The sequence below is a fragment of the Oncorhynchus mykiss genome, chromosome 16 (assembly GCF_057628025.1).
Source record: "Oncorhynchus mykiss isolate SJ-2025 chromosome 16, ASM5762802v1, whole genome shotgun sequence".
Classification (NCBI taxonomy): Eukaryota; Metazoa; Chordata; class Actinopteri; order Salmoniformes; family Salmonidae; genus Oncorhynchus; species Oncorhynchus mykiss.
The window spans coordinates 71,133,111-71,159,557 of record NC_143037.1 but is presented as its reverse complement, the minus strand read 5'-3'; the positions used below and the strand labels follow the sequence as shown (position 1 = coordinate 71,159,557).

General features: G+C 42.7%; 1 protein-coding gene and 1 long non-coding RNA gene across 15 annotated transcripts in view; one reads left to right on the top strand and one right to left on the bottom strand.

Annotated features, from left to right (window-relative positions):
• Positions 1-659: 659 nt before the first annotated feature.
• Positions 660-26,163, bottom strand: LOC149976975 (uncharacterized). Its single transcript, XR_016487509.1, has 2 exons — positions 26,052-26,163; positions 660-3,655 (listed from the first exon to the last, which is right to left on the bottom strand). It is a non-coding gene; the product is annotated as an uncharacterized LOC149976975 (long non-coding RNA).
• Positions 9,397-26,447, top strand: part of LOC110492618 (inositol 1,4,5-trisphosphate-gated calcium channel ITPR3) — a 60,287-nt gene continuing 43,236 nt past the window's right edge. For 8 of the 14 annotated variants that reach the window (XM_090203834.1, XM_090203840.1, XM_090203833.1 and 5 more), the window contains exons 1-3: positions 9,397-10,050; positions 24,521-24,591; positions 25,915-26,036. In XM_090203834.1, coding sequence (XP_090059960.1) covers positions 9,959-10,050; positions 24,521-24,591; positions 25,915-26,036 — 285 coding nt within the window. In that variant the 5' untranslated portion in view covers positions 9,397-9,958. The remainder of the gene's footprint in view (positions 10,051-24,520; positions 24,592-25,914; positions 26,037-26,447) is intronic. The other 6 variants (XM_090203836.1, XM_090203843.1, XM_090203835.1 and 3 more) reach the window with 1 other exon arrangement.

The following is a 26,447-nucleotide window of genomic DNA, read 5'->3' as shown; positions in this document are numbered from 1 at the left end:
TACTTTGGGCACACTTTTCATGCCTTAGGCATGCTGCAAGGAGGCATGAGGACTGCAGATGTGGCCAGGGCAATAAATTGCAATGTCCGTACCGTGAGACGCCTAAAACAGCACTACAGGGAGACAGGACGGACAGCTGATCGTCCTTGCAGTGGCAGACCACGTGTAACAACGCCTGCACAGGATCGGTACATCTGAACATCACACCTGCGGGACAGGTACAGGATGGAAAAATCAACTGCCCGAGTTACACTAGGAATGCACAATCCCTCCATCAGTGCTCAGACTGTCCACAATAAGCTGAGAGAGGCTGGACTGAGGGCTTGTAGGCCTGTTGGAAGGCAGGTCCTCACCAGACATCACCAGCAACAACGTCACCTATGGGCACAAACCCATCGTCGCAGGACCAGATAGAACTGTCAAAAAGTGCTCTTCACTGATGAGTCGCGGTTTTGTCTCACCAGGGGTGATGGTCGGATTTGCGTTTATCGTTGAAGGAATGAGCGTTACACCGAGGCCTGTACTGTGGAGCGGGATCGATTTGGAGGTGGAGGGTCCTTCATGGCCTGGGGCGGTGAGTCACAGCATCATCGGACTGAGCTTGTTGTTATTGCAGGCAATCTCAACACTGTGTGTTACAAGGAAGACATCCTCCTCCCTCATGTGTATTTATTTATTTATTTCACCTTTATTTAACCAGGTAGGCAAGTTGAGAACAAGTTCTCATTTACATTTGCGACCTGGCCAAGATAACGCAAAGCAGTTCGACACGTACAACAACACAGAGTCAATAAACATACAGTCAATAATACAGTAGAAAAATAAGTATATATACAATGTGAGCAAATAAGGTGAGATAAGGAAGGTAAAGGCAAAAAAAAGGCCATGGTGGCGAAGTAAATACAATATAATATTACAATATAGCAAGTAAAACATTTGAATGGTAGATTTGCAGTGGAAGAATGTGCAAGGTAGAGATAGAAATAATGGGGTGAAAAGGAGCATGTGTTACCCTTCCTGCAGGCTCATCCTGACATGACCCTCCAGCATGACAATGTCACCAGCCATACTGCTCGTTCTGTACGTGATTTCCTGCAAGACAGGAATATCAGTATTCTGCCATGGCCAGCGAAGAGCCCAGATCTCAATCCTATTGAGCACGTCTGGGACCTGTTGGATCGGAGGGTGAGGGCTAGGGCCATTCCCCCCAGAAATGTCCGGGAACTTGTAGGTGCCTTGTTGGAAGAGTGGGGTATTATCTCACAGCAAGAACTGGCAAATCTGGTGCAGTCCATGAGGAGGAGATGCACTGCAGTACTTAATGCAGCTGGTGGCCACACCAGATACTGACTGTTACTTTTGATTTTGACCCCCCCCCATTGTTCAGGGACACATTATTCAATTTCTGTTAGTCACATGTCTGTGGAACTTGTTCAGTTTATGTCTCAGTTGTTGAATCTTGTTAGTGTCATACAAATATTTGTATATATATGTTAAGTTTGCTGAAAATAACCGCAGTTGACAGTGAGAGGACGTTTCTTTTTTTGCTGAGATTAGTCATGACTATATTAACAACATTATGTTTTTGTCATAAACATCAAAATTATCCAAACCACAAGCTAGAAAGAGCACTATTTCATTTCAATGGTAGAATCAGGAAGTTTCGGCTTCCTGTGTATTTGGCTGCTCACAGTGAAGCATTAAGTCCAGCAAATATAGCAAATGCTGATACCACTCCGCTAGATAGATGGGGCGTGCCCACAAACTTGGTTTATGGCGTTGTTTACTTCGAACAACCAACACATAGTAGTCTCAGAACTAAAAAATGTTTACGTTTGTTTTTCACTAATGTTTGTCATCATGCCCGAGTGGTGTTCTGTCTGGCTGTGCTAACTACAAACAAATGTGAAAATTAGTTATCTTTCACCGTACTAGCTACCTACCAGAAATATACCCCGATGCTGCCAGTTGTTTGCAGCTATCAAAAATGATGCTTACAGCCAAAGATTATCAGAGGGATTTTCAGGCTGACTGGATGGGGAATACATTTAAACGACAGCTGGGAAGTGATGCAATACCAGTTTGGCTAACGTTAGCGAATGTAAGCTAGCGAACGTTAGCAAATAAGAGTAACTCAATCTGGTAGCCATCTATTACACCCTTGTCTAGAAAACACTCCGTTACTAAAAATAGAATTGTCAATTATAGCTAACTCACTCTCGGTGTGTTGGTAGTAATGATGAATGTGTATAAATTGTCTATGGTTGGTTAGTTGGTTCTCAGCTGATGCTAATTAGCTAACAGCAAGCTGACAGTACTGAAAAATCCATGATAGTTATGCTAAGCTACCCAGTCTAATAGTGATCAATACAATTAGTAGGGTGGTTAAATTGTGTATTTAGGTGTTTTGTTGTAGGTGGTACATAATCTGATTCCACCATTCCATTAGCTCTGGTTAAGGCTAAGATTTACAGTAAGCATGTTTGTATGGTTTGTGTTGTGGGGTTACAGGTGGTTAGATGTAGACTGAGGACCACAGAGAACCTTCCAGACCATGTCATCAATTGAGTCTACCTCTTTTCTCTTTGTAAAACTCCAGGTTATCTGGAGTCCACCCCGCTGAAAAAAATACAAAGCATCGGCATCTTGTGCACACGCGCATGAGGGAGCGGACACACCTTGCGGTTATGGAGTACAACAAGATTGTGGGACAGAAACGGGCAAAGGACACTGCAAGGTGTAACATCAAGACCACAACAGTAATGACACAACCACCACATTCTTCTCTCTGCAGATTCTCAAAACACAATACAAAGACACATCTACAAAAATCCTCTGCCAAGGACTACTATTGACACAAACAATTTGTCAAAGTCAATGGGCTGAGGGAGGTTTACAGACAGGTCTTTGAGACTAGGAAGGGCGATTCGGTTGTGCTTAGAGACAGTCAATGTATTGTTGTGTATGAGAACAATTAAAAGGTGGCATTTCTCCTCAATTTCCCAGCAAAACATCATGTGTAAGAACTGTCCTCCTAAGACTTTTCACACCTTCTGCAGCTCCCCCACCCCATTCACTTTGTTGACTGATCTTTCCTCTCAAAAACAGCTCCCAATGTCCCTCATTGTCCCTAAATAACGAAGTAATCCAACAGTGTACGCTGCCATTTTATTTATTTCAAATCTTCTCTCATTGATCGAAACAGGTGGGTGTCCACCACAAAGTGTCCCATGTCATGATGACAGACATCTTGGATTACTTCATGGAGCAAAAAAAAGTATTTATTTTAAGAACTTTTCTAAATTCAAACTGATCCCTTGCCACTGGACACAGACACTTTATAAGACGAATCGACGACGAAGACTAAGAGAAGTGGCGATCAGCAGATGATGGGAGAGGTGGTCATGATGAAATTGCCATTATAAAGGAACATACAGTGAGTTCGGGGAATACTTGTACAGCTGTGGGAGGAGTGTTGTCATGACCAAACTGCCATCAAACAACAGCTCCTCTTGAGTCGTCTTCTGTCCAATCCATCGAGAAGAATACAGTTCACAGGATACAGTTCTGCTACAACGACACACGCAGGCAAAGAAAATCTGTTTCTCTCCAAGAATCCACTCCAGGAAGAAGACCAGGCACCACACTGTATCGTCTGCAAGACAAAAATATATATATAATAAATGATACTCCATTGCACAGTTTGAAAGACAGTTGAACTGTGCCAGCATAACAACATTAGGGTAGACTAGTTGAACATGCATATGTGAGGACAGGCACAGATATTACGTTTACAACCTAGCCTAATAGAAAGAAATATGGCATAACCCTCAACCTTTGCACAGTGACCAGACTGTACAAATGTACCTAGGTAGATAGGCAGACAGTATATAGCTACAGCAATGTCTAAGCGGCATGCTTAGGCACATATGTTTATAGTAAAATCATGAATTCTCTGGTGGACATTCTTGCATTACTGACATTCCTGCATTACTGACATTCCTGCAGTCAGCATGCCAATTGTACGCTCCCTCAAAACTTGAGACTTCTGTTTGCATTGTGTCATGTCACAAAATTGCACATTTTAGTGCCTTTACAAGGTGCACCTGTGTAATGATCATGATGTTTAATCAGCTTCTTGATATGCCACACCTGTCAGGTGTACCGTGTTTTGTGCTGCTGCCATGTTGTGTTGCTACCATGTTGTTGTCATGTGGTGTTGCTGCCATGCTATGTTGTTGTCTTAGGTCTCTCTTTATCTAGTGTTGTGGTGTCTCTCTTTGTGTAGTGTTGTCTCACTTGTCGTGATGAGGGTTTTGTCCTAGATTTAGATTTTTAATCCCAGCCCTCGTCCCCACAGCATGCCTTTGTAGGCTGTGATTGTAAATACGATTTTTTTCTTAACTGACTTTCTGAGTTAAATAAAGTTTTAAAATATGAAAAATATATATATTGGCAAATGAGGAAAGCTCACTAACAGCGATGTAAACAAATTTGTGCACAAAATTTGTGAAAAAATACGTTTTTTTTTGGTATGGAACATTTCTGGAATCTTTTGTTTCAGTTCATGAAACAAAATATATATTTTTGTTCAGTGTAATTTTGGAAACATCAATGAGAAAATGTTCTCAATTTTATCAATGAGAAAATTTGCAGAATGTCCATCTCGCTCCATCTTCTCCCACTGCACACCACTGGGCTTCCTCTCATCACCATATTTGGTAGTGAGTGGAAATGCCAACTGGATGCTTTACATTTATACACCCGGTGAAATATCTAGCTCATTGTTCTATCTGTGGTAACAAGTTAGCAGATGCCAGGCTAACTAGCAAGCCAACTCTAGTCATATGCTAACGTTTGCTGGTAAACCTAGCTTCAGGTGGCTGGTTGCATTGTTATAGCTTGCTGTTTAGGAGCCACATCTACGACTAAAAAGGAAGAGGTTTTACAATCGAGATAGGTTTTACAATCAGAGATCTGTTCTCAATTTTTTGTCATAAATATGGCTACCTGTAGTTGTTTAGCTCAATTAGCTAGCTAGACTAGCTAGCCACCTACCTAAGTTAACAAACTGAAAAATAATTTGATTTCCCCCCACTGTAACAATGTAGCCAGCAATACAAAACATGGGTTTCAGTAGATCAACTACAGTTAACTAACCAGCTAGGTGGCTTGCAGGAAAAATAACTTACTTAGCTAGGCATTTGTATTTGTCATCTGCCCTCTTGATGTCAATATTTTGATTGTATGACTTAATCCCCCCCCATCAATACACCAGAAGGCATCAGCAAAGCCCAGACCTGCCTTCCTGCTGTGCAATTACACTACATGACCAAAAGTATGTGGACACCTACTCGTCGAACATCTCATTCCAAAATCATGGGCATTAATATGGAGTTGGGCCACCTTTGCTGCTATAAACAGCCTCCACTCTTCTGGGAAGGTTTTCCACTAAATGTTGGAACATTTCTGCGGGGACTTGCTTCCATTTAGCCTCAGGGGTCAGGTTGTTGGGCGATTATGCCTGGCTCGCAGTCGGCCTTCCAACTCATCCCAAAGGTGTTCGATGGGGTTGAGGTCAGGGCTCTCTGCAGGCCAGTCAAGTTCTTCCACCAATCTTGATAAACCATTTATGTATGGACCTTGCTTTGTGCATGGGGGCATTGTCATGCTGAAACAGGAAAGGGCCTTCTTCAAACTGTTGCCACAAAGTTGGAAGCACAGAATAGTCTAGAATGTCATTGTATACTGTAGCATTAAGATTTCCCTTCACTGTAACTAGGGGGTCTAGCCCAAACCATGAAAAACAGCCCCAGACCATTATTCCTCCTCCACCCAACTTTACAGTTGGCACTACGCATTCGGGCAGGTAGCGTTCCACCAAATCCAGATTCGTATGTCTGACTGTGAGAACGCATTTCCACTTCTCCAGAGTCCAATGACGAGCTTTACACCACTCCAGCTGACGCTTGGCATTGTGCATGGTGATCTTAGGCTTGTGTGCGGCTGCTCGGCCATGGAAACCCATTTCGTGAAGCTCCCGAAGAACAGTTTATTGTGCTGACATTGCTTCTGAGGCAGTTTGGAACTCGGTAGTGAGTGTTGCAACAGAGGACAGACGATTTTTACGCACTACGCGCTTCAGCACTGCCATTCTGTGAGCTTGTGTGGCTGAGCTGTTGTTGCTCTTAAGATGTTTCCATTTCACAATAACAGCACTTACAGGTGACTGGGGAAGCTCTAGCAGGGCATAAATTGTATGAACTGACTTGTTGGAAAGGTGGAATCCTATTACGGTGCCACGTTAAAAGTCACTGAGATCTTCAGTAAGGCCATGCTACTGCTAATGTTTGTCTACGGCAGTGGTTCCCAAACTTTTTATTGTCCCGTACCCCTTCAAACATTCAACCTCCAGCTGCGTACCCTCTCTAGCACCAGGATCAGTGCACTCTCAAATGTTGTTTTTGCCATCATTGTAAGTCTGTCACACACAACACTATACGATACATTTATTAAAACATAAGAATGAGTGTGAGTCTGTCGTCACAACCCGGCTCCTGGGAAGTGACAAAGAGCTCTTATAGAACCAGGGCACAAATAATAATATAATAATAATCAATAATTTCGCTTTTTATTTAGCCATCTTACATATAAAACTTTATTTGTTAATCGGAAATTGTGAATAACTCACCACAGGTTAATGAGAAGGGTGTGCTTGAAAGGATGCATATAACTCTGCAATGTTGGGTTGTATTGGAGAGAGTCTCAGTCTTAAATCATTTTCAACAGTGTTGTTTGATGGAGGCATTGTCTGTTTAAAAATAAAAAGTGAAGCCCATTTTTATTAGGCGTACCCCCGAAAGCATTGCGCGTACCCCAGTTTGGTAATACCTGGTCTATGGAGATGTCATGGCTGTGTGCTCGATGTTATACACCTGTCAGCAACGGTTGTAGCTGAAATAACCAAATCCACCAATTTGAAGGGGTGTCCACATATCTTTGTATATGTAGCGTATGTGTAGCGTATGTGTGAAACACATCTCACTGACTTAGAAATTCCTTAGACATGATGAAAACAAGCCCATATTTCCCCAGGGTGAAATTCCCCTTTAAAACCCACCCAGCTACATGGGGGAAAATGCCAGGAAAATAGGTGTCTGTCCGTTTTCTTTTCATCCTTACAGTCCTTTGGGCTACCTGCCGAGGTAGCCTAGTGGTTAAAGCGTTTGGTCCAGTAACCAAAAGGTTGCTAGATCGAATCCCCGAGCTGACATGGTAAAAATCTGTTGTTCTGCCCCTGAAAAAGGCAGTTAACCCACTAACGGATGTGAAACGGCTAGCTAGTTAGCGCTAAATAGCGTTTCAATCAGTGACGTCACTTGCTCTGAGACCTTGAAGTAGTAGTTCCCCTTGCTCTGCAAGTTCCGCGGCTTTTGTGGGGCGATGGGTAACGATGCTTCGTGGGTGACTGTTGTTGACGTGTGCAGAGGGTGCTCAAGTACCACACAGAAACTTTAGGCTGGATTCTGAATTCATTTCATCAAGCATCCGCTTTCATTCAAACAAAGTGGAGCAAAGGTTTTGTGGGTGAAGGAGCATACCGTATTTATTTAACCTTTTATTGAACTAGGTGTAACAGTATAACTTTAGACCTAACGCTGAAAAGAAAACGGACTGACACCTATTTTACTGGCATTTTTCCCCATGTAGCTGGGTGGGTTTTAAAGGGGAATTTCACCCTGGGGGCAATATGGGCTTGTTTTCATCATGTCTAAGGAATTTCTAAGTCAGTGAGATGTGTTTCACACATACACTATATATACAAAGATATGTGGACACCCCTTCAAATTGGTGGATTTGGTTATTTCAGCCACAACCGTTGCTGACAGGTGTATAACATCGAGCACACAGCCATGACGTCTCCATAGACCAGGTATTACCAAACTGGGGTACGCGCAATGCCATCGGGGGTACGCCAAATAAAAATGGGCTTCACTTTTTATTTTTAAACAGACAATGCCTCCATCAAACAACACTGTTTCACGACGCATCCAGTGACATGAAAGTTATACTGTTACACCTAGGTAAATAAAAGGTTAAATAAATACAGTATGCTCCTTCACCCACAAAACCTTTGCTGCTCTTTGTTTGAATGATGTTAAATGCTTGATGAAATGATTTAAGAAGGTGGCTATCCAGCTTAAAGTGTCTGTGTGGTACTTGTAAAGGGGAAGGCGGGGTGTAAAATACAGTCCAGGTTTGGTCTCTCCAACCATCACTGCTGTGAGGTTCTAAAGTAGGTATTAATCGCAATGAGAGAGACCGAATGTTCCCCAGGTCCAGTGGACCTCTATGGGCCTCTCTCACGCTCCTTCATTAGGCCTTTGTCTCCATCACCATAGAAACAAGACGGAGGAACCTTGAATTACAAATGTTCACCATGGATACGTTCACATGGGCCAAGCCAGATAATAAATGTTGCCTTGTAGGGTCCATGTACGGTCGGGGCCTGGGATATGATAGTTAAAGGTAGTAAGTCAGTCCGTTTCAATGGTCTTTCAATGCACGCGCTAACCAGAGGAATCGTGGCGAAAATACAGAGGGTCAACCGATATTTAATGTGCAATCTAAGAAAGAAAGAACTGCATGTTTAGAGAGTTGTACTTTGGCTCAGAAAGTACTTCAGATAAGGTTGCACATTGTTAGAAATGTCATTTTCCTCAAACACTAACTTTTTTGAACAGCTAGATGAGATCAACCGATCAGACCTGCCCTCTAGAAATCCACGAAAGAGAGGCTACATTTCGATTGTACATACTGTATTGTGTACGGAAAGCAGCAAGACGTCTCTCCTACACAAACAGCTTGGCTCAGCCTCAGCCTGTATCACCCCTTGACTGCACCAGGAAGTCCAAGCCAAAGGCTGAGCATGACTCGCCTGCTACTATGAGTTGTCAACAGTGGGCGGAAAGAAAGCATGGCTGGCTGTGTTTGCTACACAGCTGCCTAAATGTTGTTCAATACTTTGAACTGGAGCTTTTAGAAAGACCAAAACTATGACCATGTAGTAAGCAAGAACCCTATAGATGGTAAACTATGGTAAGAGAGTGACGTCTGAAATAGGCCTAGTTAAACTTCAGCAGGGCATGTAGAAAAGACTAAATAAAAAAAGGAATATTTTGAATCCCACTACATCACACTCTCATAGACAATAGTGCAGCTGTGATCCACTTTTCAATTTAAAACCCTCTACAAATATATCTGTTCATATTAAACTCAATAAACTATATCTCTTAATTATGATTTATATAGTTGAAATTATGGTTTATTTGTTTATATAGGTTAAATTATGGTTTATTGACGCCCTTTAAATCATCTGACTTTTATTGACTCTATAATGAGCTGATGAACAAACATTAGTAGGTCTACTGAATAAAAACCCTTGCACTGTAGCCTACTGTACCATCAATTTGTACCAACTCTCATTGTATTAATGTATGTAGGCAAGAGAGGGTATAACGCAATCTTTCTCTTGCACTTTCTACAGTCAGAAACAGGCAACTGAGAAGAAAACTGAACCAAGAACAGATAACTGAGGAGTTATCAAGATAACACTTCCTGGTTCCAATTCTATCTGTCTTCAGGTGCAGTGTCAACATGAGGACTTCGCTGACACATTTGGACTTTCTCTACTTTCATTAACATCGGGTTGTCCTTGTTCATTTTCGGTTTTAAACTTTGTTTAATTAAACAATTTAAACTATAATTTGAACTACATTGTCCTCCGTGCATTCCAACGAAATCTTCATTAGTTCGAATGAGAGTTCTTAGCCCTCAGTGCACGAGGAGGAAGATCAGATACGAGTAGCGCTTCAAAAAGTCGCAGCAGTCAAGTGGAGACTACAGAAGAGGATACGTGTATTTCAGTTGATAATTGTCAACGCGAAAGACACCGAAGATGTCGGATTCAATGTCCAGCTTTTTGCACATTGGGGACATCGTTTCCCTTTACGCGGAGGGCTCTGTCAATGGTTTTATAAGTACACTTGGGTAAGTATGTGCATGTCCATACAAACACTTTAGCTTGCCAGTGGTTATAAGTTTACAGTCTTGTCATTTTGACAGATCTTAATTTCAACATACGGTAGTTACCCCATCGGTCGACTTCGAATCGAGACTCACATTTATCTCCTTCACCTCTTGTAGCCTCTATGTCAAGTTTTGCTCTCTGCGTAGTGAATTCATTTTACAGAGAAATACAAAACTCCACGAATCCATGATTTAGGCTTCATGTATTTGTGTAGCTCATGTTACACAGCACAGTACGCTATTATAACAATTCCAGCCATATTAAAGTAATGAGATCATTGCAGCTGAGATTTAGTGTCTCTGAGAGACCCTCATTTATTTCATCAGCTGATAAGTTATACCTAGTCTCAGTATGGCAAAGTGGGCCACGGAGTCTGATCTCTAGATAGTCAAGCATCACCATATGGAAACATCTGTTTTCTAGTAAGACATTACAATTGTTGTGTTCAAAAAGCTCCTTAAAACGAGTTCACTATTTTACAACTTTGTTCCATTGATTTTCAGCTAGCAGTGGCTAAAGGTAGTCATTACAAACTTCATCTATTTAGAAAACTGAACCATGGATTACAGTTTTTCCTGGCAAATAGACTACTTTCAAGTTGTAAAATAGTGAACTAATCGTTTAAGCCAGGGCTCTCCAACCCTGTTCCTGGAGAGCTACCCTCCTGTAGGTTTTCACTCCAACCCCGTTCCTGGAGAGCTACCCTCTTGTAGGTTTTCACTCCAACCCTGTTCCTGGAGAGCTACCCTCCTGTAGGTTTTCACTCCAACCCTGTTCCTGGAGAGCTACACTCCTGTAGGTTTTCACTCCAACCCTGTTCCTGGAGAGCTACCCTCCTTAGGTTTTCACTCCAACCCTGTTCCTGGAGAGCTACCCTCCTTTAGGTTTTCACTCCAACCCTGTTCCTGGAGAGCTACCCTCTTGTAGGTTTTCACTCCAACCCTGTTCCTGGAGAGCTACCCTCCTGTAGGTTTTCACTCCAACCCTGTTCCTGGAGAGCTACACTCCTGTAGGTTTTCACTCCAACCCTGTTCCTGGAGAGCTACCCTCCTTAGGTTTTCACTCCAACCCCGTTCCTGGAGAGCTACCCTCCTTAGGTTTTCATTCCAACCCTGTTCCTGGAGAGCTACCCTCCTTAGGTTTTCACTCCAACCCTGTTCCTGCAGAGCAACACTCCTTTAGATTTTCAGTCCAACCCTGTTCCTGGAGAGCTACCCTCCTTAGGTTTTCAGTCCAACCCTGTTCCTGGAGAGCTACCCTCCTTAGGTTTTCAGTCCAACCCTGTTCCTGGAGAGCTACCCTCCTGTAGGTGTTCACTCCAACCCTGTTCCTGGAGAGCTACCCTCCTTTAGATTTTCAGTCCAACCCTGTTCCTGGAGAGCTACCCTCCTTTAGGTTTTCAGTCCAACCTTGTTCCTGGAGAGCTACCCTCCTTTAGGTTTTCACTCCAACCCCATTCCTGGAGAGCTACCCTCCTTTAGGTTTGGAGATAAAACCTACAGGACAGTAGCTCTCCAGGAACAGGGTTGGAGATAAAACCTACAGGACAGTAGCTCTCCAGGAACAGGGTTGGAGTGAAAACCTAAAGGAGGGTAGCTCTCCAGGAACAGGGTTGAAGAACCCCATTTTAAACTGGGTTTCACATTGCAAGGCATTAGAGTGAAGAGTTGCACTTCACTCCAACCCTCTCCAGGAACGGGGTTGGAATGTAAACCTACAGGACAGTAGTTCTCCAGGAACAGGGTTGGAGATAAAACCTACAGGACAGTAGCTCTCCAGGAACAGGGTTGAAGAGCCCCATTTTAAACTGTGTTTCACATTGCAAGGCATTAGAGTGAAGAGTTGCACTAGTTCTATGTTGTTGTTGATGATGAATAGTGTTGTTTCACCTGATTTTGTGCAGGCATCTGTTTTTTTTCTTTTACCTTTATTTAACTAGGCAGGTCAGTTAAGAACAAATTCTTATTTTCAATGACGGCCTAGGAACAGTGGGTTAACTGTCTTGTTCAGAAGCAGAATGACAGATTTTTATCTTGTCAGCTCGGGGATTCGATCTTGCAACCTTTCGGTTACTAGTCCAACGCTCTAACCACTAGGCTACCTGTCGCCAATGTCTAAAGTAGTGGTGCGTTTCCTCTAGTCAGAAACATGTCCTTGAAAAAAGATCATAGACATTATTGGTTTAATACTCTTGTCAGTGAAAACATGGCTACAACTTTGTCCCAGGATATATTCCCCTGGCAGTATCCTGTTGTTGTTTATGTTCACATATACACTGCAGCCCCCCTTCCATTGTTTGCCTGAATGCCATTATTGTAGTAGGAATTATGTCAGGATAAGGAAGCGATTCCAAGTGTGTTCTTTGGAGATTTCCAACGGATAGGTGCTCTGGTAACTTGGGACTGTACCAAAACGGCACCCTATCCGCTATTAAGTGCACTACTTTTGACCAGGGCCCATTGTGCTCTGGTCAAAAGTAGTGCCCTATGTAGCGAATACGTTGCCATTTGCGATGTTTTCAAATCATCTCTATTCATAGTGCTTCCTGTGGTTTCTCCAGTTGCTGCCGGAGAAGGAACAGCATTCGATGTATTCTGGTGCCCTTTGTGTTCGCTTGGCGCTGCCCGCCAAGGGCGTCAGGCACCGCAAAAATCTGAGGGGGCACAAAGTATGTGAGGATGGCTGGGGAGGTGTTCCGGGGTGGTGCTAGCCCCTGCTTAATTCTATGTAAACAATATGTATTTTTCTGCATATCTAAGCATACCTCTTGAGCTGTCTGTATCCTCCTTGACTGGTTTATTTTTTTTAAAGAAACAAAATATGGTTCTCTGCAAAAAAATCTGGGTAAAAGATTTGTGAGTCTTATTCAGTACATTTAGTTATTGCTTGCTTTTCTAAAGTCTACCAGCCTTGCCAGAGGGCATGCAAGCTAAGATAGACAACCTAGCTACTTTAGCGTGATTGATAGCTTGAAATGGCTTCTTGGTAGCAAGTTATCAGGTTGGAAGATTGAGAACCTATCTGGGCTAACTAAAGTCAACTTCATAAAATAGCTAGGTTGCTTTTAATTTTACAGAGAAACAACAACAAAAAGTATTTTATTTTCAGGACAAATCTGAGGGAGTACTTGCCCCTGTGCCCCTATGGGCATGATGCCTCTGCTGCCCACCCACAAAGCTTTTTTTTTTTTTTTTTTTAAGTGTTACCTGGAACCATAAAGGCTTCTTCAATTGTCCCCATGGGACAACCTTTGAAAATAACTATTTTTCACTAATACAAAGTTCTACGTGGAACCTTTTCACTAATATAAAGTTCTAAGTAGAATCTTTTTCACCATCAAAGGGTTCTATCTGGAACCAAAAAAAGGGTTCTCCTATGGGGACAAACAAATAACAGCTTTTTCCTAGGAGTGGAGCCCTGTCCAGGCAGCCACTGAAACAGCTCCAGGGCTTGGCCTCTGATGCCTGTTCAAACAGACTCTTGAGTCACCTATTAGCCACACTTAATTTATTCACTTCACAAATCCACTATCGCGAAGTAGGCTATAACTGTCTGGCTGAGTCATATTTGAAACAATATCTAATCAATGTTAAATAAATTAATCATCTGTGGAGAGGCACAATTGCTTCCTTCTGGAACGATGGGGAAGTGGATTGTAGTCTATAACACAGGGTCGGTCACATGAGGACTGTACAACAGCATGTCTCTAAAATCATGTCTCTTAGTTTGCATAAATTCAAACACTGGGATGATTGCTGTAATCAGTCACAACAAGGCATTGAGCAGTGGGTAACGCATGCCAAATCTCTGTCGAGGACAGGACACACATTTGACTGTCTGACAACACAGGGCTGCCTATTGGAAGGTTCTAGCTCAGTATGACAAATAGCTTTTAGCAAGTGTCTTGAAGCACACTGTGATGCACTTTAGGTTCACATCAGGTCTCTGCCCAGAGAGAAAGTTTGTATTGTTTACATAGGGGGTTACCTCAAAGCTTTAACACTTAACAGAATAAAATATTATTTCAGAATTAAATTACATCTAAGTTGTGTATCAATGGCCAAAAATGACCAATAATGATGATAAATGCTGCACTTATATTTAAAACATGGATACTGGACTTCAGAGCTAAATAGCTAGAGCTGCTTTAAGTCTGTCTTACTGCATAACACATTATGCCTGTAAGGGCAGAAGAAGCAGGACAAATGAGTTGTAACTATTGTTGACAGCATCTGCGTCAGTGCCTGTTGAGTTATTTACACGTGACAGAACACAGTGCAGATCTGTGTTTATGAATGAAATCCTCAGATGAATGAAATCCTCAGTTTAAAATGTAATTTTGTGATGTCGAGTTGCCAATCCCAACGAGTTCGGGAGAGACGAAGGTTGAGACATGTGCCAAGCTGCGCCGCTTCTTATCACACTGCCAGCCGCACCAATGTGTCAGAGGAAACACCGTTCGCCTGACGACCGAAGTCAGCTTGCAGGCACCCGGCCCGTCGCTAGAGCACGATGAGCCAAGGAATACCCCCAAGCCAAACCCTACCCTAACTTGGACGGCGCTGGGCAAATTGTGCACCACCCTATGAGGCTTCTGGTCACGGCCAGCTGTGACACAGCCTGGTGCCTCAGCAGTGCTTTAGACTGCCTGACATAGGTTTTTAAAAGTGGCACAGACTTTAAAACCCACGAACATACACCTGGTGCAGCTTCAACAAAGGCCCTGAATTTCTGTTGTGTAGTTTTAGAGCCTGCTCCCTTCTTGTGAGGGATGATAGCTCTGCATTCAATCACACATGCTTTGCATTCTCTGTCTCAGGTGAAAATCTTCAACCCACTGATGGTAGCCTATTCAAACAGCACACCACTGATGTTATTCATACTACAATTTAAATATATACAGTGTATATGGAAATATTCCAAACCCTTGACTTCTTCCCCCCCAAAATTACATTACAGCCTTATTCTAAAATTGATTAAATAAAATATTTTCCTCAATCTACACACAATACCCCATCATGACAATGCGAAAACAGGTTTAGATTTTTTGGCAATTTTATAAAAAAAATACAACTTATGTTAATAAGGTGTAAGTAATTCAGACCCTTCGCTATGAGACTCGAAATGGAGCTCAGGTGCATCCTGTTTCCATTGATCATCCTTGAGATGTTTCTACAACTTGATTGGAGTTCACCTGTGGTAAATTCAATTGATTGGACATGATTTGGAAAGACACACACTGGTTTATATAAGTTCCCACAGTTGACAGTGCACGTCAGAGCAAAAACCAAGCCATGAGGTGGAAGGAATTGCCCGTAGAGATCAGACGGGATTGTGTCGAGGTACAGATCTGTATTGTGTAGATTGATGAGGTTTTTATTTAATACATTTTAGAACGAGGCTGTAACACAACAAAATGTAGAAAAAGTCAAGGAGTCAGAATACTTTCCGAATGCACTGTGTATATATATAAAACACATATCTTGCATAAGTTAAAAATCACATTGAATGATATTCAATATCAATCAATCAATCAATCAAATTTATTTTATATAGCCCTTCGTACATCAGCTGATATCTCAAAGTGCTGTACAGAAACCCAGCCTAAAACCCCAAACAGCAAGCAATGCAGGTGAAGAAGCACGGTGGCTAGGAAAAACTCCCTAGAAAGGCCAAAACCTAGGAAGAAACCTAGAGAGGAACCAGGCTATGTGGGGTGGCCAGTCCTCTTCTGGCTGTGCCGGGTGGAGATTATAACAAAACATGGTCAAGATGTTCAAATGTTCATAAATGACCAGCATGGTCGAATAATAATAAGGCAGAATAGTTGAAACTGGAGCAGCAGCACAGTCAGGTGGACTGGGGACAGCAAGGAGTCATCATGTCAGGTATTCCTGGGGCATGGTCCTAGGGCTCAGGTCCTCCGAGAGAGAGAAAGAAAGAGAGAATTAGAGAGAGCATATGTGGGATGGCCAGTCCTCTTCTGGCTGTGCCGGGTGGAGATTATAACAGAACATGGCCAAGATGTTCAAATGTTCATAAATGATCAGCATGGTCGAATAATAATAAGGCAGAACAGTTGAAACTGGAGCAGCAGCACAGCCAGGTGGACTGGGGACAGCAAGGAGTCATCATGTCAGGTAGTCCTGGGGCATGGTCCTAGGGCTCAGGTCCTCCGAGAGAGAGAAGGAGAGAATTACAGAACGCACACTTAGATTCACACAGGACACCGAATAGGACAGGAGAAGTACTCCAGATATAACAAACTGACCCTAGCCCCCCGACACATAAACTACTGCAGCATAAATACTGGAGGCTGAGACAGGAGGGGTCAGGAGACACTGTGGCCCACTCCGAGGACACCCCCGGACAGGGCCAAACAGGAAGGATATAACCCCACCCACTTTGCCAAAGCACAGCCCCCACACCACTAGAGGGATATCTTCAACCACCAACATACCATCCTGAGACAAGGCTGAGTATAGCCCACAAAGACCTCCGCCACGGCACAACTTAAGGGGGGGGGGGGGGGGGGGGGGGGCGCCAACCCAGACAGGATGACCACATCAGTGACTCAACCCACTCAGGTGACGCACCCCCTCCAGGGACGGCATGAGAGAGCCCCAGTAAAGCCAGTGACTCAGCCCCTGTAATAGGGTGAATATATGAATTAATTCAATGACCGTGAAGTTTAACAAATAAATCTGTTTTTATGAAGACCTCAATTCCTGAGTTGTGAGTGATTCATACGCAATGCAAATGACCAGGGGAGCACGCCAGCCTCTAGCCAAAGCAATGAACCCACAATACGTAGACAAACCTCACCTGGCTGCTAGATGACTCCCATTGATTATGTGAAGGAGGGGGATATAGGGAGATTAACCAGAGACAACCCTCTGCACGCAAACATGTACAGACCGATGGTAACGATGTAGGATTAGCTTGGCCTTTCAGGTAGCGGCTTTTAGATACACAAACCCCCCTTTAATTTTTTTAATATATTTTTTTGCATATTTCCACTGCATTGTGTGAACTGTGAGCCTGTCTTGTGTTTTTCATCTGCTGTCATGGAAATAGCACTTCAGCATGTTTCAGCCATCTTTGGGTAATAGGTTCTATGGGCACTCTAAAGAGGAGCAACCCAAAGTGTTCAGACTGCTTTAAGAAGCTTTGTAGTGACCACATCCTCACATGCAGTATAACAGGCTATAGATTACAACCTCCTGTGGCCTTCAGAAAGTATTCACACCCCTTGACGTTTTCTACATTTTGATGTGTTTACAGCCTGAATTTAAAATGGATTCAATGTAGATTGTGTCACTAAACCTAGACACACAATACCCCATAATGTCAAAGGGGAATTGTTTTTAGATATATATATATATAATATATTAATATATAATGACAAGCAGAGAAGTCTTCAGTCAATAAGTTTAACCTCTTGGTTATGACAAGCCTAAATAACTTCAGGAGTAAAAATTTGCTTAGATAATTTCCATGGACTAACTATAATAATGGTGTTCGACATACATTGTTGAATGACTACCTCATCTCTGTACCCCACACATACAATTATCTGGAAGGTTCTTCAGTCGAGCGGAACATTTTAAACACAGAGATTCAACGACAAAGACCAGGGAGGTTTTGCAATGCCTCTCAAAGAATGGCTCCTATTGGTAGATGGGTAAAAAAAAAAGGCAGATGTATATCCCTTTGAGCATGGTGAAGTTATCACACTTTGGATGGTGTATCGATACACCCAGTTAGTACAATGATACAGGCGTCCTTCCTAACACAGTTGACGGAGAGGAAGGAAACTGCTCAGGGATTTCACCATGAGGCCAATGGTGACTTTTAAACAGATACAGAATTTAATGGCTGTAATAGGAGAACTGAGGATGGATCAACAACATTGTAGTTACTCCACAATACTAACCTAATTGACTGAGTAAAAAGTAGGAAGTCTGTACAGAATAAAAATATCCAAAAATATGCATCCTGTTTGCACTAAAATACTGAGAGAACTGTGGCAAATAAATTAACGTTATGTACTGCATACAAAGCATCACGTTTGGGGCAAATCCAACAACACATCACTGAGTATCAAAAGCATGGCGGTGGTGGTGGCTGCATCGTGTTATGGGTATGCTTGTCATTGGCAAGGACTAGGGATTTTTTTTTTTTATATAAAAAAACTGAGCTAAGCACAGGCAAAATACTAGATGACACTTGGAGACAAATCTACCTTTCAGCAAGACAATAACCTAAGACACAAGGCCAAATATACACTGGAGTTACTTACCAAGACAACATTGAATGTTCCTGACTGGCCTAGTTACAGTTTTGACTTAAAATCGTCTTGAAAATCTGTGGAAAGACATGGCTGTCTAGCAATGATCAACAACCATCTTGACAGAGCTTGAAGAATTCTTAAAATAATGAAATGGGAAAATATTGCACAATCCAGGTATGCAAACCTCAGACTTAACCAGAAAAACTCACAGCCTAAGGTATTTCAGGGAAAGTATTCAGACCCCTTTTTCCACGTTGTTACATTACAGACTTATTCTAAAATTGATCAAATTGTCCCCCCCCCCTCCCCCTCAATCTACACACAATACTGCTTGCTGGGCAGCCAACTCCAGGAAGAGTCTTGGTGGTTTCAAACTTCTTCCATTTAAGAAGGATAGAGGCCACTGTGTTCTTGGGGACCTTCAATGCTGCAGACATGTTTTGGTACCCTTCCTCAGATCTGTGCCTCGACACAATCCTGTCTCTGAGCTCTACAGACAATTCCTTCAACATCATGGCTTGGTTTTTGGTCTGACATGCACTGTCAACTGTGGGAACTTATATAGACAGGTGTGTGCTTTTCCAAATGATGTCCAATCAATTGAATTTCCCACAGGTGGACTCCAATCAAGTTGTGGAAACGTCTCAAGGATGATCAATGGAAACAGGATGCACCTGAGCTCATTTGAGTCTCAAAGCAAAGGGTCTTAAACTGAAATACCTTATTTATACATAAGTATTTTTTTTATTTTTAAAACATTTGCAAAAATCCATATATATATTTTTCACTTTGTCGTTATGGGGTATTGTGTGTAGATTGTTGAGGAAAAATAAATAATGTAATCATTTAAAAAAAATAAGGCTGTAATGTAAAAATGTGGAAAAAGTCTGAAAAGGGTCTGAATATTTTCAGAATGCACGATATAAATATTAGTGTTTCTTTTTCTTTTATAAATACAAAATATATAAAAAAAATCTTCCACTGACAGAGTATTTTGTGTAGATTGTTGACAAGAAATTACAATTAAATTCATTTTAATCCCACTTTGTAACGCAACAAATGTGGAAAAAGTCCAGGGTTGTGAATACTTTCTGTAGGCGCTGTACACACTGTAGTTCAGTTCATGCTAAGAGTTGACTTTAAAGTGGAAGGATGTGACCGATGATCCGAAGAAAGCTCAGAGTCTGCAGGGAGACCGTAATTAGGCTCATTTTGATTTGTATATTTAGTTTTTTGAGCTGCTAGTGGTCTCTAGGGATTCGCTATGTTTACTGACAGCTTGTGGACGTCCATAGTGGGGAGGGAGGGGTGGTTAAATAAGGAAATGCAGACAGGTCATGATCGTGGGTTTAAATACACTCTGGGTCAGATGTCTTTAAACCGTCTTTCTTAACCGTGACCGTGAGACAGTGAGGAGAAATAAAATACAGAATTCTGACTCAAATCAAACTTTCAGGCCATGTGTAATTTGAGAATAAGGCATGAATCATACACTCCAATCCGCTTTATGGATGTCATTTTGGGAAACTGTTGTCTTTATCCTGGTTCATCACTTCGCAACAATATAGGGAAAACAACAGATCTGGAATAATCTTACTTTGGCTCTAATCAGAGTCCACAACCAAATCTCACACTGACCATTATGTAACATAATAATTAGACACTGTGTCGGCTCTGGCCAATCACAGTGGACATACTGTTGTCTACATACCAGGAAATGACATATGCTTTGCGGACAGGCCATTGTTACATTATAAACAGTTCATTTAGTGTTCACTGTTCAGGCTACGTTGTCATTATATTGTGGGGGGCACTAAGCAATCTCCATATATATATATTTTACCTTTATTTAACTAGGCAAGTCAGTTAAGAACAAATTCTTATTTTCAATGACGGCCTAGGAACAGTGGCTTAACTGCCTGTTCAGGGGCAGAACGACCTTGTCAGCTCAGGGATTTGAACTTGCAACCATTTCGGTTTACAAGTCCAACGCTCTAACCACTAGGCTACCCTGCCGCCCCATATACTCCCATTCATTTTGTAAACCTTGACCGGGGATCTTCAGACAAGTCTTGTGAGGCCTGTGTGCGTCTTCGAGCAAAACAACCCACGTGTTCATGAGTGTCTCATCTTTACATAGAGGGGTCATAATAGTTTGGACACTAACCGTTCAGACTCTACAGACAATTTTGTGAGAAGACTGATTTTCAGGGTCTGACAAACACCACTGTAGCTCTGTCACATTTCACCTCAGATGGGCTGTCTCATGGTCTGACAAACACCACTACAGCTCTGCCACATTTCACCTCAGATGGGCTGTCTCATGGTCTGACAAACACCACTACAGCTCTGTCACATTTCACCTCAGATGGGCTGTCTCATGGTCTGACAAACACCACTGTAGCTCTGTTACATTTCACCTCAGATGGGCTGTCTCATGGTCTGACAAACACCACTGTAGCTCTGTCACATTTCACCTCAGATGGGCTGTCTCATGGTCTGACAAACACCACTACAGCTCTGTCACATTTCACCTCAGATGGGGAATTGCGACATCAGTGGATGCAAAAAGAAAAACATGTCCCCAGTTGAAACTGACAGATTTTTATGGGGATTTGTTGTAGTTATTATTATGCTAATTCGATTTGCGCGGGGCGGGGACATCGACTCTAGGGGGTTAAGTCACTAGTCATTAGCAAGACCTTTAATCTTTTACTGCAGTGGGCCAAATCAGGGTAGTCTTAAACAAATCTACTTTGAAACAAAAGTATACACCTCACACACATGATTATTGTGTAACGAACATCGTAGGCGGAAGTAGGTGAGGACCAAGGTGCAGCGTGGTAACGGTCCTGAATGGTGCTGGAAAAACACTGAACAGAAAATAAACACCCACGAAACCCAGGTGGAAAAAGACTACCTAAGTATGATTCTCAATCAGAGACAACTAATGACACCTGCCTCTGATTGAGAACCATACCAGGCCAACCACAAAAACCAAACAAACTGCCCACCCCAACTCACGTCCTGACCATACTAAAACACAGACAAAACAAAAGGAACTAAGGTCAGAACGTGACATATGGGCTTAAAAAAAAAAAGACGCCATGACAGATACAGTGTTGAAATATATTCCATTTTGAGTTTCAAATGAAATCACATTTTATTTGTCACATGCGCCGAATACAACAGGTGTAGTAGACCTTAGTGTACTGCTGAATACAACAGGTGTAGTAGACCTTATAGTGTACTGCCGAATACAACAGGTGTAGTAGACCTTATAGTGTACTGCCGAATACAACAGGTGTAGGAGACCGTAGTGTACTGCTGAATACAACAGGTGTAGTAGACCGTAGTGTACTGCTGAATACAACAGGTGTAGTAGACCTTACAGTGTACTGCTGAATACAACAGGTGTAGTAGACCGTAGTGTACTGCTGAATACAACAGGTGTAGTAGACCTTAGTGTACTGCTGAATAAAACAGGTGTAGGAGACCGTAGTGTACTGCTGAATACAACAGGTGTAGTAGACCGTAGTGTACTGCTGAATACAACAGGTGTAGTAGACCTTAGTGTACTGCTGAATACAACAGGTGCAGTAGACCGTAGTGTACTGCTGAATACAACAGGTGTAGTAGACCTTAGTGTACTGCTGAATACAACAGGTGTAGTAGACCGTAGTGTACTGCTGAATAAAACAGGTGTAGGAGACCGTAGTGTACTGCTGAATAAAACAGGTGTAGTAGACCTTACAGTGTACTGCTGAATACAACAGGTGTAGTAGACCGTAGTGTACTGCTTACTTACAAGCCCTTAACCAACAATGCAGTTTTAAGAAAAATACCTAAAAAAATAGTTAAAGTAATAAATAATGTAAGAGCAGCAGTAAAATAACAGCAGCGAGGCAGAGTCAATGTGGAGACTATATACAGGGTGTTACGGTACAGAGTCAATGTGGAGGCTATATACAGGGTGTACCGGTACAGAGTCAATGTGGAGGCTATATACAGGGTGTACCGGTACAGTCAATGTGGAGGCTATATACAGGGGGTACCGGTACAGAGTCAATGTGGAGGCTATATACAGGGGGTACCGGTACAGAGTCAATGTGGAGGCTATATACAGGGGGTACCGGTACAGAGTACCTTTTCAGTCTCCTGAGGGGGAATAGGTTTTGTCGTGCCCTCTTCACGACTGTCTTGGTGTGCTTGGACCAAGTTCATTTGTTGGTGATGTGGACACCAAGGAACTCGAAACTCTCAACCTGCTCCACTACAGCCCCGTCGATGAGAATGGGGGCGTGCTCGGCCCTCCTTTTCCTGTAGACCACAATCATCTCCTTTGTCTTGAGTTTGCATCCCAATATTACACTTTATATACAGTGGGGAAAAAAAGTATTTAGTCAGCCACCAATTGTGCAAGTTCTCCCACAGTACATGTCCAGGCCCGTCGGAAGTTTGCTAGAGAGCATTTGGATGATCCAGAAGAAGATTGGGAGAATGTCATATGGTCAGATGAAACCAAAATATAACTTTTTGGTAAAAACTCAACTCGTCGTATTTGGAGGACAAAGAATGCTGAGTTGCATCCAAAGAACACCATACCTACTGTGAAGCATGGGGGTGGAAACATCATGCTTTGGGGCTGTTTTTCTGCAAAGGGACCAGGACAACTGATTCGTGTAAAGGAAAGAATGAATGGGGCCATGTATCGTGATATTTTGAGTGAAAACCTCCTTCCATCAGCAAGGGCATTGAAGATGAAACATGGCTGGGTCTTTCAGCATGACAATGATCCCAAACACACCGCCCGGGCAACGAAGGAGTGGCTTCGTAAGAAGCACTTCAAGGTCCTGGAGTGGCCTAGCCAGTCTCCAGATCTCAAGCCCATAGAAAATCTTTGGAGGGTGTTGAAAGTCCATGTTGCCCAGCAATAGCCCCAAAACATCACTGCTCTAGAGGAGATCTGCATGGAGGAATGGGCCAAAATACCAGCAACAGTGTGTGAAAACCTTGTGAAGACTTACAGAAAACGTTTGACCTCTGTCATTGCCAACAAAGGGTATATAACAAAGTATTGAGATAAACTTTTGTTATTGACCAAATACTTATTTTCCACCATAATTTGCAAATAAATTCATTAAAAATCCTACAATGTGATTTTCTGTATTTTTTTCTCATTTTGTCTGTCATAGTTGAAGTGTATCTATGATGAAAATTACAGGCCTCTCTCATCTTTTTAAGTGGGAGAACTTGCACAATTGGTGGCTGACTAAAATACTTTTTTTGCCCCACTGTACATCTCAGAAGACTGAAATATGACAAAACAGTTTGACATAGAAACACCAGATTTTCAGCCCAAAATATATTTTTGTTGATTATGAAAAATATTAACATTCCACCCATGAGGCCACTAGGTAATTTGACTGCAGGAAAGGGCTACGTCACCAGCAAGTCCTGTAAGTCACCAGCTCTCACAGTGGTTAGCTACTGAAGTCTGACCACAATGAGACCTGGAGTAAATCCATGTAGATGGTTTCTGCATAAGGACATTAGTGTCACAACATTAGCTTTGCTGTGTGTTGTCATTATGCATTTCAGGGTCTTATTCCAGTCTTACCCCACGAGGGCTGGACTACTGCTGTTTTCTCTTCTACCTGATAATTAATTGCACCCACCTGGTGTGCCAGGTCTAATTCAGTCCCTGATTAGAGGGGAATCACCCACCTGGTGTGCCAGGTCTAATTCAGTCCCTGATTATAGGGGAATCACCCACCTGGTGTGCCAGGTCTAATTCAGTCCCTGATTAGAGGGGAATCACCCACCTGGTGTGCCAGGTCTAATTCAGTCCCTGATTAGAGGGGAATCACCCACCTGGTGTGCCAGGTCTAATTCAGTCCCTGATTAGAGGGGAATCACCCACCTGGTGTGCCAGGTCTAATTCAGTCCCTGATTAGAGGGGAATCACCCACCTGGTGTGCCAGGTCTAATTCAGTCCCTGATTAGAGGGGAATCACCCACCTGGTGTGCCAGGTCTAATTCAGTCCCTGATTAGAGGGGAAGTGTGGATTTCAGGGGTACGTATACAAACACTGCAGTGCAAGTGTTGATCTCCTGTGTGTTGTGTTTCTCCCCAGGTTAGTGGATGACAGATGTGTGGTAGAGCCATCTGCAGGGGACCTGGACAATCCCCCCAAGAAGTTCAGAGGTCAGATTAGTATTCACATTTTTTTTTAGGCCTACAATGTAGTGTGTGGGTGCATGTGTGTGGGTGCATTGTGGGAGTGTTATGTACACGTGTGCATGCGTACTTCCCTATGTGTTTGTGAGAGTGATTCACAATATGTTGTTGTGCGTTTGCTTGTGACTCAGTTTTGCCCATGACTGTGACATACGGGGAATGTACAGCTCTGCCTACTCAGCTTGATATGGGCACCAGAGAGAACAGACTCCAAATGAAGACATACACTTGTTCTCCTAACCCCACACTTAGTTGTCTCCGATTCCATCACTGGGGTGACACGCATTCCGTGCATTTCTGTCTGATCGAAAGTTCATTGATGTCCTACTCCTTTGATCTCAGTTTAAACAGACAAGACAACTTGCCCATCGAAGTAAACATATTGTTGTCCCAGCAAGTCTCAGCAATACTGTCCAGTACAGTCTAATAACACTACAATTGTTTCCCATATGATGGTTTTTATATGACTAATATTCTGTCAGTAGTTTGCATGATTCCCTTTATAAAGATTTATCCTGCTACCACTGGAGGCTGGTGATGGAAGGACCGCTCATAATAATGGCCAGAATGGAGCGAATGGAATGGTTTCAAACACATAGAAGATCATGTTTGATGTATTTGATCGCATTCCACTAATTCCGCTCCAGCCATTACCACGAGCCCCGTCCTCCCCAATTAAAGGTGCTACAGCCTCCAGTGCCTATCACAACTCAACTGTAGCAAAGTTGACATTTCAATATTGCTGAGGGGGCGACATGCATTTTAAGGATGTTTGCAGTTATGGTGCTGATATAACCTCCCTGCCAGACCTGTGTGACAGGTAACAACTACTGTACACACAGAGCAGAGCACACAGACCGTCAGCTGATGTCCTTCATCTCCAATATTAGTATTAGGCTCCTTTAAAAACAGGATATCCCTCTGAGGATGAGGAGAGTCAATATTTACCTGACACCCAGATCCACTCTCCCCTATGGTGGGTGTGGGGCAAATAACAGTTTTCTTCCTAAGTCTTCTCCCTAAGCAAACTATTCATTTAATGTGGAAGCGATATACATTTGCTCAGACAGTGACACAGCTCATCTTTGCTATAAAGTACATAGATGCTCAGGAGAGTGGCAGCCATCTTGGCATAGTAATCGTAAAACAGTGCCTCACTAGACCCCCCCCCCCCCCCACATTATATTAAACAGGTTGTTAATATTTTAAACCAAAACATCTACAACATTGAATACTCACCAGTCCCCTTATTAGCAATCTTAACTCTTTAATCACACTATTTTGTCTTAGACTGCCTCTTCAAAGTGTGTCCCATGAACCGCTACTCTGCACAGAAACAGTTCTGGAAAGCCAAGCAGGCCAAGCATGAGAAGGACAAGATTGCTGATGTGGTGCTACTTCAGAAACTACAGGTAAAAGATACTTACAAGGGTCATACCGCCAGGCTAGAAACAGTAGAACAAGGGTCATACCGCCAGGTTAGAAACAGTAGAACAAGGGTCATACCGCCAGGCTAGAAACAGTAGAACACAGATCATACCATCAGGTTAGAAACAGTAGAACACAGGTCATACCATCAGGTTAGAAACAGTAGAACACGGATCATACCACCAGGTTAGAGACAGTAGAACAAGGGTCATACCACCAGGTTAGAGACAGTAGAACAAGGGTCATACCGCCAGGCTAGAAACAGTAGAACACAGATCATACCATCAGGTTAGAAACAGTAGAACAAGGGTCATACCGCCAGGCTAGAAACAGTAGAACACAGATCATACCATCAGGTTAGAAACAGTAGAACACAGGTCATACCATCAGGTTAG